General features: G+C 46.9%; 1 protein-coding gene across 1 annotated transcript in view; it reads left to right on the top strand.

The window, feature by feature from the left end:
* Positions 1–17,453, top strand: part of RGS11 (regulator of G protein signaling 11) — a 172,079-nt gene that overhangs the window by 17,315 nt on the left and 137,311 nt on the right. The window contains exon 2 of the mRNA XM_088448150.1: positions 5,002–5,098. Within this exon, the coding sequence (XP_088304276.1) occupies positions 5,002–5,098 (97 nt within the window). The remainder of the gene's footprint in view (positions 1–5,001; positions 5,099–17,453) is intronic.

The raw sequence follows: 17,453 nt of genomic DNA on the forward strand, positions 1-17,453 counted from the left end.
ATTTTCTGGGCAAGAAAAAGGGGCTCTAATTTAATAGCACTCGAAAGTACCACCCTTTTTCACCATTGGTAAATTACAGCTGCTAATTGATTCCCCCTCAAATAGACTAGATCTGTACTCTGGAGGGCACTTGTATGTAGTTATACACCCCCAGCTCGGGCTGCTATCCGCTCCAGGGAGGTGACAGGGTGACGCTGTTTCGGAGCAGCAAGAGTTAAGCGCTCAGCCTCTGGGCGGGGCTTATGGTAGGCAGCTGACCAATGAGATGGATGCAGGGCAGGTGACCCCTGGGGAGGACTCATCATTTATGCTCTGGGCTGATTATACTGCCTCAGTGAATGCTCACAGAGAGGATCTAGGGTGTGGCATGGGGGGGCATGGTCGGGGATATTACAAGATATTAGAGGTGGAGCTGTGGGCATGACCACACAATTGAATCATTTTGACCCCGCCCCCACTACACAATGCTGAGATTACCGGCATAGTGAAGCAAGGGGAGGGACTATTATGACGCGATTCAGCTCGATCGCGTCATCGCTGCCCCCCTCGCTGCGGTGTGTGGGAGGTGCGGGGGTGTCGGGGGTAGGCGGCCGGGTGACTTGCCTGCTTTTTTGGCCATCCCAGGAGAGTAGGTAAGTATGGTATAAGGGTCACTACTGTGTGCAGGGCAGTTTCTAGGGTCTGAGGCTCCCAGTGCAAGCAGTCAAAATGCGCCCCCCCCTCCCTCAAGAAGCAGTAATATTGTGGAGTGGGCGTGGCCTCATCGTGGGGGGTGTGGTACTACAGTAAGGGAGCGTGGTCTCGAAAGACCACAGAATGTCAGCCGCTGTGACTACTGAGCCCAGGGGTGGCACCCCTGTCAGAGGCAAAGCGCTGAAAAATATATGTAGTTAAAGCAAAGACAGGCGGCCAAAAATTGGGGTGTGGCCTAGCTGTCACAAGCCCACGCCGCACTTGTGTGTGCATGCCTTTGGTGTGACATTTGCAGAAGTATGACCTTGTATCACACCCGATTTTAGTAAGGTTGGGGGTCGAGCCCAGCACATTGAAGATACAAGCCAGATCCACATAAAATACACTGAAATAAGCCAGGTCCACATAAAATACACTGAAATAAGCCAGATCCACATAAAATACACTGAAAAAGCCACTTAGGGATTACACTGCAACAAATCACTTCCACATAAAATATATTGGAAAAGCCAGAACCACATAAACTACATTTTAAAACCACATCCACCTCAAATACATTATTACATCCAGAACCACATAAAATACATTTTGAAATCCAGAACCACATAAAACACATTGAAAAAACAAGATTCACATAATACACGCTTCATTCCAGCCCCCTCCCTTGACATTCCAGACCGACAGGTCTTAGGCTTCCCCCTCACTGGCTCTCAGGCAAAAGTGCCCATTATGCAGTGCCCCCTGTAGTTGTCCCCATATGCAGTGTCCCCTGTATTTATGCCCCTTATGCAGTGCCCACAGTGGTAATGCAGTGCACCCAGTAGTGGTGCCCCCTATGCCATGACCCCATTAGTAGTGCCCCCTATAGTCTTGTGCCCCCTGTAGTCATGCCCACATCAGTAATGCCCCCAACAGTGATGGTCCCTGTTGTAGTGCCCCAGTAGTGGCGTCCCCAGTTTTATTGTCCCCAATAGTAATGTAGTAATGCCCCCTGTAGTAGTGTCCCCTATATAAATGTACAGTATTAATGCCCCCAATAGTAATACTCCCTCTGTAGTAGTGCCCCAAGTAGTAAAGCCCCAAGTAGTAGTGCCCCTGGGCCCTGAGTAATTCCCCCAGTAGTGGTGCCTCCGAAGCAATGCCCCCAGTAGAAGTGCCCCCCTTGTAATGTCCCTAGTAGTAGTGCCCGGGTGCCCCCAGTGGTAGCGTCTCACCCAGCAGAAGTGCCCCCAGAGTAATGTCCCCAGTAGTAGTGCCTGGGTGCCCCCAGTAGTAGTGCCCCCCCCTCCAAGCAGTGGCGTAACTATGGAGGGTGCAGGGGGTGCGGTTGCTATGGGGCCTGGCGGCTTAAGGGGCCCGCCGGCCCAGCGATCGCACCCCCTGCACTTTCCATATGCCAGGCGCCCGCTGAGATTGTGTTACCAGCGGACGCCCGACTCCCACTCAAACCCCCGGCGGCAGCCGGAGGACGGAGCTCACTCCGTCTTCCGGGTCCCGCAATGCACTATGGGAGTGACGTCATGACGTCACTCCCATAGTGCCGAGGAGCGGACGCCGGGGACGGAGCTCAGGAATGAGCTCCGTCTTCCGGGTCCCGCAGTGCACTATGGGAGTGACGTCATGACGCGCGCGTGGGGGGGAAGTTACTGGGATCTCACTACTGGGGGCATTACAGAGGGCTCACTACAGGGGGCATTACAGGGGGCTTACTACAGGGGGCTCACTATTGGGGGAAGCTACAGGGGGTCACTACTGGGGTCTCACTACTGGGGGCAGCTACAGGGGGTCGCTACTGGGGGCTCACTACTGGGGGCAGCTACAGGGGCTCACTACTGAGGGCATTACAGGGGGCTCACTACTGGGGGCAACTACAGAGGGCTCACTACTGGGGGAAGCTACAGGGGGTCACTACTGGGGGCCACTACAGGGGGCTCACTACTGGGGCAGTTACTGGGGTCCGACTACTGGGGGCAGCTACAGGGGCTCACTACTGGGGGCAGCTACAGGGGCTCACTACTGGGGGCAGCTACAGGAGGACACTACTGGGGGCAGCTACAGGGGATCACTACAGGGGGCTCACTACTGGGGGCAGCTACACAGGGCTCACTACTGGGGGCAGCTACAAGGGGCTCACTATTGGGGGCATTACAGGGGGCTCACTACTGGGGGCAATTACAAGGGGCTCTCTACTGGGGGCATTACAGGGGGCTCACTACTGGGGGCAACTACAGGGGGCTCACTACTGGGGGCACTGCGTAAGGGGCACCATTACAGTGGGCATTGCATAAGGGGCACCATTACAGTGGGCATTTAATGTTTTAGGGGAACTACTGTGGTTATTGTGTAAGACCTAAGTTAGGGGGGGGCCCTTAAAAATTTTGCTATGGGGCCCAAAAAGTTCTAGTTACGCCCCTGCCTCCAAGTATTGTCCCTAGTAAAAGCCGCATGCACAACAACAACAAAAAAAAACACATACCTACCATAAGCCCCGCTCCGTGTCCGCTCCGCTCGGCTGCTGCTCTGCACTATGGGAAAGACGTCATGAGTCATGACGTCTTTCCCATAGTGCACACTGGAGAGCCGGAAGCCGGAGCTTCCGTCTCCAGCTGCTCTGCTCTGCCGGGCGCCCGCTGGTAACTGAATCTCAGCAGGCGCCCGGCAGTTCACAGGCTGTTTCTACAGCAGGGGTCGGAGGTGGCGCGCCCCGTGTGATTGCACGGGTCGCTCGGCACTAGAAACGGCCCTGACTGTGTGTCATAACATGAATAAGGGACACTACTATGTGGTGTAATGTGAATCAAGGGCACTGTGTGCAGTGTAATGTGAATAAGATTGTGCTACTGTGTGGCGTAATTTGAATTGGGGGTACTATTGTCTGGCCACGCCCCTTCCTTGCGCATCGATGCCCCTTATTTGTGGCGCGAGAATGGGAGGGAGGACGCAGATTTATAGTTTGCATGGGGGCACCGCACACCCTAGCATCGGCCCTGGCCAGCTGTCCACATGGTCGGCCAAAAATAATTAAAGTATAGGTTGAGTCTCCCATATCCAAAATGCTTGGGACCAGGGGTATTTTGGATAGCGGAATATTCTGTATTTTGGAATATTTGCATTTAATAATGAAATAATGAAATAACTTGGGAATGGGACCCAAATATACACACAAATATACACACAGAATGCATATATGTGTTATATACGCCTTATACACACAGCCTTCAGGTCATTTTATACAATATTTTCAATAATTTTGTGGCTCAAACAAAGTTTGTGTACATACATGAAATTAATTTATGTTTCATATACACCCTATACACATAGCCTGTAGATTATTTTATACATTATTTTTAATTTGTGCCTTAGACAAATTTTTTGTACATTGAACCATCAACAGTCAAAGGTTTCATTATCTCAGTCATGCCAAACAAAATCCATATTTCTGAATATTTGGGAGACTCAACCTGTATTAAAATTGTATATATATAGGCGCCAGTACAGAATAATCAAACCAAGTGATCAATACCAACTTTGGTATAACATGCGGATATGCCCATAGGTTAGTAGATGGGCGTCAGCTCCCTGTCAAAATAAAGTAGTATTGGTGGTATACTACCTAGTACATAAACACAGATAGGGGAATTGACCATGAGCGACAAATCCGCTAATCAGTGCAAAAAATGCAATAAGTGCAATGTAGTATATAAAGTGCTAATATTAAAGTGCTATAGTGCTAAATATTGTGAGTAGGGTGTGGCTCACAAGTCAGCCCTAGGGCTCTATATAAGAAGCATTGGTATTTGTAAGCTGCTGCCCGACGGGTTGCAGGTGAAAATTTAAAATGGCATTTGCAGTAAGTGTGAAGCCCGGCATACTCTATACTGAAGCCGCTGCTTCGTAAATAAAGCCCCTTGTCTGGATGTTACCCTCTGTACCTGAGAGGTGAGTGCATTTAACTGGAATTTAATGCTATATTAAGCACATATGAGTAGGGACTTGCAGAGATTGGGGTACCTTGATGACGGGCAGCAAGATTAAATGGTTTGATCAAAATATGAACATACTGTAATCCCAATGCTTTATTTGCTAGATACACACAGATTTGCAGGATATTATTGTTATTGTTACCGATAACTAAAGGCTTTCACTTTATATACATATATGTAATTAATATTGCCACGCAGCTGATACCATGTACAATACCAGTATAATCGAGCGCAGGCATATTTCTCTTCTGTTTAGTATTTTATATTTTTCTGAACTGATCTCTGCACACACGTGTCTAATTGTGTTTTTATCATGTAATATTAGATGGAGCGTCTGATTGTGGCTATGCAGGATCCAGATGTTGGCATCAAAATGAGAAACCAGCGTTTGCTAATTACAGTCATCCCTCATGCCATGACCGGTAAGTCCAACGGTCAGCATTGTCATTATATATGCCATTTGCATATTTATATCGATTCCATTCTATTGATCATTCATAAATCTATTGTCGATTCATAAAAATTGTAAATGAGTTACAAATACCTGATGATCTTCTTGGTGGGGTTAATCTCCCATGTGCTCAGGACTACGCTCTGGCAACCAATTATAGGTATGCTCTGGATTGGATAGGAGGAGGTAATAATTTAGTTAATTTGGTACTTGATCAAGCATTCAGCCCTGATTGTAATTTGGTCAGTTTATTACATACACCCAGGGCCGGATTATAGGGGGGCGAAGGGGGCGGTCGTCCCGGGGCCCCCACATACTGTACTCAGCCACAGGCAATAACTTAAAAAAACGGAGCACAGCATTTATCTGTCTCCACTACGGTCCTCGGCAGCTCAGCTGTTTCCTTATAGCAGCTGCCGAGGAGCTTCCCTGCAGTTACAGTCTCGTGAGATTATGATGCCAAATCTCGCAAGACTGTGACTGGAGCCCAGGCTGCCTGCAGAGTAGTGCGTGATCGAGGCAGAGCTGCTGACTCGGACGCCTAATGTGACTGTGCCTCAGCATTTCACTTGGAGCAAAGAGCAGTAAGTCTGTGTGTATGTATAGAAATGTGTGTATGTATGTATATACTAGGGATGTGCGCCGGACCATTTCTGCCGGATTTGGATTTGGTTCTAATTCGTCGTCCAGCTTTGGATTTGGATTTGGATTTTTTTACAAAAATTTACAAAAAAAGCTAAAATCACATAAATTGGTCTTTTTTTCTTCCTAGAGTATTATTAACCTCAATAACATTAATTTCCAGTCAATTTAGACCATATCACAGCTTATAATATTGTTTTCAACATTATTGGCCAAAGGTTGCAGTGAGCTGACTGGTTACTAAGCGACAAAGCAGCGGCACAACGACACAGACACCACAGTATAAAGCACATCTATGACACATTGCCACACAGCAGTGGCAGAAATGAAAAGTAGTGCACCCACCCAGTGGGGTACGGCCAGCAGAGTCACAGTACTTGTTTACATAGTGGGCTACGGCCCAAGGAGTAACAGTGCACAATCTTATTCACATTACACCGCCCATAGGGCCTGATTCACATTACACCATAAAGTAGTGTCTCTTATTTATGTTATGACACACAGTAGTGCCCCTTTTACACAATGCCCACAGTAGTGACCCTTTTACACAATGCCCACAGTAGTGCCCCTTTTACACAATGCCCACAGTAGTGGTGTCCCTTACACAATGCCCCCAGCAGTGGTGCCCCCTATGCAGTCCCCTTAGTAGTAGGGTCACCTATGCAGTGTCCCCAGTAGAATAGCCCCCAGTAGTATGCCCCCCATTAGCAGGCCCCCCCAGTAGTATGCCCCCCATTAGCATGCCCCCCATTAGCAGCCCCCCCAGTAGTATGGCCCCCCCAGTAGTATGGCCCCCCAGTAGTAGGCTGCCCCAGTAGCAGGCCCCCCCAGTAGTAGGCTGCCCCAGTAGTAGCCCCCCTGTAGTATGGCCCCCCCCAGTAGTATGACCCCCCCAGTAGTATGGCCCCCCCAGTAGCAGACCCCCCCCAGTAGCACCCCCGGCCCTTACACAAGTAAAAAAAACAAAACTTACCTGAATCCCCGCTCCCGCGCCGTCCGCTCTGCTGTCACATGCTGAGGAGGGAGCCGGAAGACGGAGCTCATGTGTGAGCTCCAGCCGGCTCCCTCCGTGCAGCAGCCAATGACAGACTGTGTGACTCTCATTGGCTGCTGTACCAAACACACAGCTGCCGCTGGCGACTGTGTGTTTGTATCTGTGTAGGGCAGACCGCTGTCACAGCGGTCTGCCCTACACAATAGGAGCCCTGATGTCGGATTCTCTAGTGAGAATCAAACATCAGGCGGCCGCCGTTCGGCCCCGAACGGGGATTCGAGTCAGGCGGTGAACACCCGAACAGGGTTCGGGTGGACTCGGATCCCCAATGTTCGGAGCGGTTCGGATTCCACAGAATCCGAACCGCTCATCTCTAGTATATACAGTGTGTGTATATATATATATATATATATATATATATATATTAGGGATGTGCAGGCTCGGATAGGTTCGAGTTTGCACGTGGAGTTCGGATTTTTCCCTCCAAAAAAACGGAAATCAGAAAGAGGCAAAACGTCATCTTACATGGACGAACATCATCATTCCTGGACTTTTGAGTTCCGTTTTTTTGGAGGGAAAAATCCGAACTCCACGTGCAAACTCGAACCTATCCGAGCCTGCACATCCCTAATATATATATATATATATACACACACATACAGTGTAAGTGTTTATATATGTATATACACAGTATATATATATATATATATATATATATTTGTACACACACATACTGCATGTGAATATATATGCTTCATATGTGTGTGTGTATATATATATATATATATTATATATATTATACTTCATTACTGCATGTGTATGTATATATACTGCATGTACAGCATGTATGTGTGTGTGTATATATATATATATATATATATATATATATACATATACACAAAGATCATTTTATCGATAGGGGCCCCCACCAGTTTGTTGCTCAGGGGCCCCCACAGACCTTAATCCGGCCCTGCATACACCTCCTCATAATTTTGCTCTTAATATTAAAACGAATCCTCTATTGAACACTCCTTGCTCTGCCTGGCGCATTTTAAGAAAACGACTTGGACTCTCTTATACTCAATCTTTGTTTTTACCAATACTTTCTAATCCTGGCTCCCAATGTGGTGATTCAGCTACGATATTTAGATCTTGGCCTCTCCATGGCTTTGGTTTGATTTACCAATCTATTGATGATGAATGTTCCTCTGTCCTGCCCTTATCTACACTTAAAGAGCGCTACCCCACTATTCATTTTCCACTATTTGCCTAGTTTCAAATCCGTAGTTATATTTCAAGATTATTATCTCTCCTTGCCCCTATGGACAAATCTAATACTTTAGATACTATAGTGAGGTATAGGGTGGACAAGCCACACCCCATCTCTTTACTTTATGATCATACTAGAAGGAAACTAGATCTTTCCAAAACTAATACTGGATTAGCTAAATGGAAAGATACCTAACATATTACATAGCACATACTACAGTATACCCCAAGACTTCGATATTTAACTGGTGTTTCAGATCATTCTAACTGTTTCAAATGTTCTGCATCTAATGCTGATATCATTCATCGTTTGTGGGCTTGCGATGTTGTTCAAACATTTTGGATGGATGTACAATATTTTTGTATACCCGGTTGCTGCTCACGGGGAACAGCCGCTGGGAAAATGCAAAGTCGCTCTGTAATCACAGGAAGGCAGCTTTATACAGAGCATATGGGGATGGTGAGTACAGTAAGGAGAGAAAGAATGACATGGAGGCATTTATTTGACCCTAAACTCACATTCTTTTAACTAAAGAGACCTAGGGCAGGGGCATTTCTAGAGAGGAGGGGGCCCGTGTGCAGTCTCCGACACGGGCCCCCTCCTCTCCGCCTGGCGGCCGGCATCGCACGCCGCACTGAGCTGTGCGCAGCCAGCGCCGTAGTTATGGACTCTGGGCACTAGAATGTGCCCAGAGTCTATAGTGTCTGCAGAGGTCAGCGGGAAAATGGCCGCACCGGCCATTTTCCCTGTACTGCGCATGCGCAAACGATGGGAAAATGGCCGCCGTGGCCATTTTCCAGTCGTTTTACAGCGCCGGACCCCCGTGCCAGCGTGGGACTCCGGAGAGGTAAGTAAGATTATGGGTGCAGGGTGTGCGGTGTGGGGCCCCCATGTTCCCTGCACACCCTGCACCCATTATAGATACGCCCCTGACCTAGGGATATATACTTTTTCTGGAAATATATACTGAATTCCTTGAAGCGAACGTTTCAGAAAAGATCTAATTATGTGAGAATACATTTATGCTCTAGTAGGTTTGACTTGTCAGTGATAAGTTCACCCATGCCTTGCTTGGATCTGAACAATTCATATGAACAACTGAAATAGGATGCTAGCTAAAAGTATAGTTATGTTTAAAAATAGCGTCTATAAATGTAATGCAGTTAAAAAAGGGACGAAGAAAGTGTTTCCTATAATAATTACAAATTCTGTGTGGTTTCATAGGTAATTGATATACAGTCAGGTGCATAAATATTGGGACATTGACAGAATTTTCATATTTTGGCCTCTATTCACCACCACAAAAGCTTTGAAATTAAACAAACAAGATGTGCTTTAACTGCAGACTTTCAGATTTAATTTGAGGGTAATTACATCCAAATCAGGTGAACGGTGTAGGAATTACAATGGTTTCTATATGTGCCTCCCACTTTTTAAGGGGCCAAAAGTAATGGGACAAACTAAACAATCCTAAATCTAACTTTCACTTTTTAATACTTTGTTGCAAATCCTTTGCAGGCAGTTACAGCCTGAAGTCTGGAATGCATAGACATCACCAGACGCTGGGTTTCATCCTTGGTGATGCTCTGCCAGGCCTCTACTGCAAATGTCTTCAGTTCCTGCTTGTTCTTGGGGCATTTTCCCTTCAGTTTTCTCTTCATCAAGTGAAATGCATGCTCATTCGGATTCAGGTCAGGGGATTGACTTGGCCATTGCATTACATTCCACTTTTTAGCCTTAAAAAACTCTTTGGTTGCTTTTGCAGTATGCTTCGGGTCATTGTCCATCTGCACTGTGAAGCGCCGTCCAATGAGTTCTGAAGCATTTGACTGAATATGAGCATATAATATTGCCCTAAACACTTCAGAATTCATTCTGCTGCTTTTGTCAGCAGTCACATCATCAATAAATACAAGGGAACCAGTTCCATTGGCAGCCATACATGCCCACTCCATGACACTACCACCACCATGCTTCACTGATGAGGTGGTATGTTTTGGATCATGAGCTGTTCCTTTCCTTCTCCATAGTCTTCTCTTCCCATCACTCTGGTACAAGTTGATCTTTGTCTCATCTGTCCATAGGATGTTGTTCCAGAACTGTAATGGCTTTTTTAGATGTTGTTTGGCAAACTCTAATCTGGTCTTCCTGTTTTTGTGGCTCACCAATGGTTTACATCTTGTGGTGATCCCTCTATATTCACTCTTGTGAAGTCTTCTCTTGATTGTTGACTTTGACACATATACACCTACCTCCTGGAGTGTGTTCTTGATTTGGCCAACTGTTGTGAAGGGGTTTTTCTTCATCAGGGAAATAATTCTTCTGTCATCCACCACAGTTGTTTTCCGTGGTCTTCCGGGTCTTTTGGTGTTGCTGAGCTCTCCGGTGCGTTCTTTCTTTTTAAGAATGTTCCAAACAGATGATTTGGCCACACCTAATGTTTTTGCTATCTCTCTGATGGGTTTGTTTTGATTTTTCAGCCTAATGATGGCTTGCTTCACTGATAGTGACACCTCTTTGGATCTCATATTGAGAGTCGACAGCAACTGATTCCAAATGCAAATGTCACACCTAGAATCAACTCCAGACCTTTTACCTGCTTAATTGATAATTAAATAACGAGGGAATAGCCCACACCTGTCCATGAAATAGCTTTTGAGTTGATAGTCCCATTACTTTTGGCCCCTTAAAAAGTGGGAGGCACATATAGAAACCATTGTAATTCCTACACCGTTCACCTGATTTGGATGTAATTACCCTCAAATTAAATCTGAAAGTCTGCAGTTAAAGCACATCTTGTTTGTTTAATTTCAAAGCCATTGTGGTGGTGAATAGAGGCCAAAATATGAAAATTCTGTCAATGTCCCAATATTTATGCACCTGACTGTATTTTAGAGCATTAATCCCATTGTAAAATGTGTTCCTTTAAAATAAATCACAGTGGAATGCATTAGGAAGCAGCCTGGTATTTAGCTTTTTTCTTTGGTTTGTTTCTTCAGACTGCTAGCGGTGATTGATAATACTGCAGATTTCTCACAGTGCTATGTGACTACCCTGGCAACCACCGCATACTTGCCTACCCTCCCGATTCGGCCGGGAGCCTCCCAAAACTCGGGTGCCGCTCCCGGCCCCTCGGAAAGACAGGAAAGCCTCCCAGCCCCGGCAATCCCCCCGACCCCCCCTACGGTTCCACGATAAACCCCGGCAGCAGGGGGACCCGTGATGCGATTCACTCTGAATCGCGCCATCATGGCCACGCCCATTGCTTCACATTGCTGTTAAAAGCGGCATTGTAAAAAGGGGGCAGGGCCACGATGACGTGAACGAGCAGCCATGCCCAATGCCCCACCCCCTTGTGTCACGACATGCACCCCAGTGTGATAGACCGACAAAGAGGGAGCTGAAAGTCGGTAAGTATGAACCACCGTCACATAACATACGGTGTAACGGGCAAAGTGGGTAGCCCCTCTGAGTTTTCACCGTGAACACCTCCTTCTCCCCCCTTACTGCCACTGCTTAACATGCTAAGAGTCTGAAAGCCAGTATCTGGCAGCCATGATTGTTTTACCTCCAGAGTTATTTTGAAATAAAGATAATGATTTGTAGGAGGATAGCTAAGAAGAGTGCTTCCTTAAAAAGGTCTTAAATAGCTATATAAAGGAAAAATAAATAAACCTTATATGTGAGATTACTGCTTAAAAGCTTAACAAGCTTCTGAAGAGATAATGACTTCATAAATCTGCATGCTGACCTTGTATGCATTATTATTATGTGCGGTGTTATATATTATGGATGTGCTGTCCTAATGAACTGTACAAGCCTTTCAAATAAATATTTACAGATATATAAGGAGAGCTTTCAGATTTCACAATTGATAATCAGCAAAGCCTAGTAGGTAACTACTTAAGGGGCCTAATTATCATCGGTTTAGGCTCCATTATACATGTGGAAACATTTATGTCCGCATGGTCTATGCATATTGAAGTATCAGAGCGATTTGTCATTGTAGTATTGCAACATATATCACCCATGTACATTAAAGACACAAAATGCCATGCCATCCACATACACTAACTTGTATGGGGATGAAATAACTAGTAATTGTACTATTCGTCAAGCTCCGAAATCACTACGTTTTCAGAGTGTGTTAGTGTTACCAAATGCCATCTCTGGATGGCGTTATAAGCCCCGATCAGCCAGAAAAGTTGCCCTTTATCAGACAACGGGTAGGGGCGGAGGAATTTTGTCAGATCTCTCCGCTGTGGATGCTTCTCCTCCTGCTCCCCCCCCCCCCCCCCCACACCAGCAGATGCATAGGAGAATTTTGGTTGTCGGCAGCAGTATACTATACACACACAGGGCTCTATTTATTAACATTATTTTTACTAAAATAAAGTGAAAAAGGGTGTTTTCACACCCTTTTCACATTATTTTAGTTTCACCTGTAGTTATTACAGGGCAATTGGAGTAGAATTAGTAAAATTCTACTCCAACCCCTAAGTATCACTTATTTTTAGTAAAGCAGATCGCATTTCCCATAATTGTAATGGGAAATGTGATCCGACCAGAGTTACTAAAAATAAAATGTAAAAAAATACCGGGGGAAGCCCTGTGATAATAACGCCACCTGGAGGTGGCGTTATCCAGGGTCTTTCCCGGTTACCGGGCTCCCACTCTGCTCTAACGGGGAGAGCAGAGGCGGGAGCTGGTACCAGTAATCAGCTGTGTGGTATAAACATACTGCAAGCTGATTGCTGTAAAAAAAAAAAAAAAAAAAATGGAAACATTGTTTTTTACTTACCTGAATCCAGGGACCGGTGATCGGGCCTCCGGTGATGGCTCCTCTCCGGTCAGCTGGTCGCCCACAGTGCACTGCTGCCCGGTCATCAGGTGATCGGGTCCCAGTGCAGTATGGGAGATCACCTGACCGGGAAGACCGGAGAAGATCACCGGAGGCCAGGAGGATGCAGGTAAGTGTAATGAGGGGAGGGGGGGTCGCGGGGGGTCCGCGATCGCGGGGGCGGGGCTTAGCGTCGGTGGGGGGTAGCAGCGACGGTGGGTCGGCGCATGCGCGGGCTCTTAGTCGCGGTATTTTTTTCGAAAATACCGCGACTAGAGTGCGGATGGGATCCGCAGGGACAGAGCTTTATCGCAAGCTCTGTCCCTGCAAGGGATTTATAGTAAATCCCTGTGATATTGCCTGAATTCGCAATGTGAATTCACTTGGTAATATCACACTACAATCCGCATTCAATATGCGGATTGTAGTAAATAGAGCCCACAGTATTCTCCCTAGGCTGTTTTTGGCAGGTGCACCACCCGGCAAGAATCTGCCTACAAACCCGGCACATTGGGAGCCTGCAAGTGGGGACAGTATCTGGGAGATGTATAAAAAGGACCAGATCCTACAGACTTTGCAGCTTTTTCATAATCAGACGACTGGGCCTCTAATAAGAGGATAATTAATATATAAAATGTTATTTCAAATCATTATAAGGTCAGGGTTTAAAACATTTTATTATTGCGAAGGCCCCACCCGGCTACTTCTTGATGCCACCCGGCTGGAAACATTTTCTAGGGAGAACATTGCATACAGCTCAGGGAGACCTTGTACAGTCATTTATTAAAATATTTCAAGTTATTGTATTGATCTTATATATTTAAATGATATATAATTGCATTATTTCATAAACAGATCCATGACTATTCCCATTCTGTTTAAATTATTTAAACAGGAGTCTCCTTATGCCACAATTTAAAATAAAATGCATTTGAAAATATATATACTTTATTTAAGGAACACGGTGAAGACTCAACTAGTTCGGCCATGTCTCATTTTAAGATGGGAATCGGTATGAAATACCGCCGGCCGTTCGATTCCCGGCAGCGCCTGGCCGACAAAAGCAGAGTTCCCGGCAGCAGAAGCCCGACAGCGCTGGAAATCCCGATCGTCGCTAAGGTAAGTATAAACTAAGCTAACCCCCTAACCCTAACCCTTCTTGGGGGTGCCTAACCCTAATCCCCCCTCTAAGTGCCTAACCCTAATCCCCCCTCTAAGTGCCTAACCCTAACCCCCCCTCCCCCGCTGCCTAAACCTAAGTCCACCGGGGGGGTGCCTAACCCTAAGTTCCCCCAGGGGGTGCCTAACCCTAACCCTCCCTCCCCCTAGCCTAACCCTAACCCTCCCTCCCCCGCTGCCTAACCCTAAGTCCCCCCCGGCTGCCCTAAACCTACCCCCCCCCGCGGCTGTCCGCTCGCAGTGCCCAGCATCCCTTCGATCGGGATCCCGGGCGCCTGTCTCCCGGCGTCGGGGAAATGACAGGCGTCTAGATATAGATCTAGCCCTCGCCGGGATATGGCAGTCGGGAAGCCGGCTGTCAGTCTTAAGGCAGCCGGTTTCCCGATTGTATGCCTTATGATGAATAGGTCCCTAAATACAAAAGGATATTTTATAATCATACTTGCCTACATTCAGCTCCATCCTTCCGGGGGGGAGTTGGATGCCTGCAAACAGTGGGGGGCATGGCTGGGCAATGGGTCCATTTGGGGGAGGGGCCAGGGGTGGAGCCACATGATTGTGTCATTGTGGCCTCGCCCCCTCCTCACAATGGCGAAAATAAAGGCATTGTGAAGCAGGGGGCGGAGCCACGATGACGCGATTCAGTGCAAATTGTGTCATCGGGTCCCCCCGCTGCGGGGATTTCTAGTAGGTAGTCGGGGGGGCAGGCGGCAGCCGGGAGGCTTGCCTGCCTTTCCGGTGGGTGGGGAGCGGCACCCGATATTCGGGAGGGTAGGCAAGCCTGTTTATAATTGATGTAAGAGAATCCTTCTGTATGTGTCTTTATCTTCTGCCTGTGATCTGTGATGTACAGCTGCCTTGTTATTGGGAGCAGATAGACCTGATGTGACACACGCCAAGATTAAAGTGACACAGATAGAATAGGGAATTAAAAGGAGGCATTATCTTGCACAGGCAGCAGTGTGTTTGTACTTTGTCTTTCTTTGCAGCCTCCGAATAATTCACAATAGAGCTCTGGAGTTTTCAAGGACCCCCGATCACTAAAGCATCATTGATTATCTAGGTAAAAGTTCCGGTGTTTGAGTTTTTTTGTAACAGAATCATTGAAATCCCTATGAAAGTTTAGACCCAGATTTATCAACGAGTGATATTCTTGTTATCACTCGTTACCAATCTTATATGGTGCTCCAACCAATCAGCTCCTGTCATGTGTTTGAAAATTTGACAGTTAGGAGTTGATTGAATCTGGGATTGGAAGCTTCCGATTCCGGGATTGGCCATACTTTTTTTTTTAATAGATGCCGGGCACCGCTGAGCACCTCCAGCAGAGTGCTTAGACCAATTCCCCCGGCTGTGCGCACGGCGCAGCGTGAAGTGAGGACACAGGTCACTCTGCGCAGCCCGACGCTGGATGGGCCGCTCACCCACCCACCTCTCTGCAGGACACCGCCACCGCCGCTGAAAGCCCCGTCGCCCGCCCCCGAAAGCCCCACCTCCTGCCGGTAAGTCACTGTGGGGGCTAGGCGAGGTCATTTATATTTTAAAACCAACCCAATCCTGGGTATCCTGGGAATCCCGGGATTGAGTTTTTTTCAATCCCGAATCCTGGGATTGAAAAAAAAGCCCTGGGATTTGCCTCCCTACTCCTGATAAGAGCTGTCCTTTGCGATAGAGGGACTTCCGGCTTTATGATTGCTGAATGCGAAAAAATAACTGTTCGGAAGGTTCTATCACAGGGTCAAAACTATACATTTCACAGGGGATGGGGTGGGGGAAGAGGATGCTTTATGAGTTTAGCACTTTTTAAACTTTAAAACATGCACTTTCCTGAGTGGATGACAGTGCCCTGTCTGGCAGATCAGTACAACGTACAGATAATTTACCAAGTGGATTGTACTTGGACCAACTCCATCCTCAGATTGGCTGGGAGATACTTGAAAATAGTGGCATGTTCTGGGCCCAGGATGAGCATCATGTGACTGGACATGAGGCGGAGAAGGCATCATGTGACTTACTAGTAGCGGATCGCACAGAGGTGCTCCACCCATGAAGCGCGGTAAAGAGCAATACACTATTTTGCAGTCTGTTCGATTTTGTACTGATTAACCAGCAAAATGACAGAAAAAAGATGATGACATCTTGGGCGTATTAAGAGAGGAGGGGGCCCATGTGCAGTCTCCATCAGGGGACCCTCCCCTCTACCCGGCAGCGCACTGAGCGTAGCACGAGACTCTGTGCACTAGTAGACTCTAGCGCTGTGCCAGAGTCTACTATTCATGTGCAGGTCATCGGGGAAATGACATGGAGGACATTTTCCGGTTGATCTCCCTACTGTGCATGTGCAAAATTCCAGGAACATGGCTGCCGCGCGTCTTTGCCGGTGATTCTACAGCGCTGCTACCACCAACGCCAGACTTTGGAGAGGTAAGTATTGAATAAATGGGTGCAGGGAGTGCGGTGTGGCTTCTCTTGAACCCAGGGGCCCGGGTGCACCGCAGACCCTGCACCCATTATAGATACGCTCCTGGATGACACTAACAAAATACCCCTCCCCAGGGCCTGATTTCAGTTGTCCTAAGCACTCAAATCCCCATCCTTTCTATGTACTGTGACAGCGGTTCCATCGCGTGCACCATTTGTTGTCATTGGGAAAGTGGGATAAATTTACTGTCTTGTAGAATTCTCACTAGATTTCTGGAATTATCTTTTGCTGATAAGTATGATGTATAGGACATTAATCTCAGTGTCATTTTTCTTTTTTTCTCTGTGTTGTTTGGGAAAGAAAAAGTAAAAATGTGGTTTGTTTTAGGTTCTATCCTGAGGTAAAAGTATTTCTGTGGGAGACAGTCCTCGAAAATACATTTTGCCTCCTTCCTCCTCCCCTCTCCCTTTTACCCTGCTACCCTCTACGTCAGGGGGTCCCAACCACGGTCCTCAAGGCACACCAACAATCCAGGTTTTAAGGATAGCCACACTTGAGCACAGGTGGCTTAATTAGTACCTCAGTTATTTTGATTTAACCATCTGTGCTCAAGCATGGATATCTCTAAAACCAGGACTGTTAGTGTGCCTTGAGGTCCGAGGTTGAGAATCACTGCTCTACGTATACACATCTGAAATAAGAAAGTAATGCACTCTTACCTGCAGTAGTGAAGTGGAATGGAGCGGACAGAAGTGGAGGGTAGGAATTTCTAGCACACAAGTATAGAAGTCAGTCCTTGCTGGGAAGACAAGTACATTGGTGGTGCTTCAGATTGGCTATTTAAGTACTATTTATAATAGGTACTGTCACAGTATGTACAGTACCCTTCTGTGCACATTTTTATATGGTTCCATCAGTTATAGCATATGGGGAGCTTTAATAATGGGGCCTTCAGCACCACATTTTTTTACTTGAACCA

This window comes from Taudactylus pleione, unplaced genomic scaffold (genome assembly GCF_031769625.1).
Source record: "Taudactylus pleione unplaced genomic scaffold, aTauple2 ptg000451l, whole genome shotgun sequence".
Taxonomy (NCBI): Eukaryota; Metazoa; Chordata; class Amphibia; order Anura; family Myobatrachidae; genus Taudactylus; species Taudactylus pleione.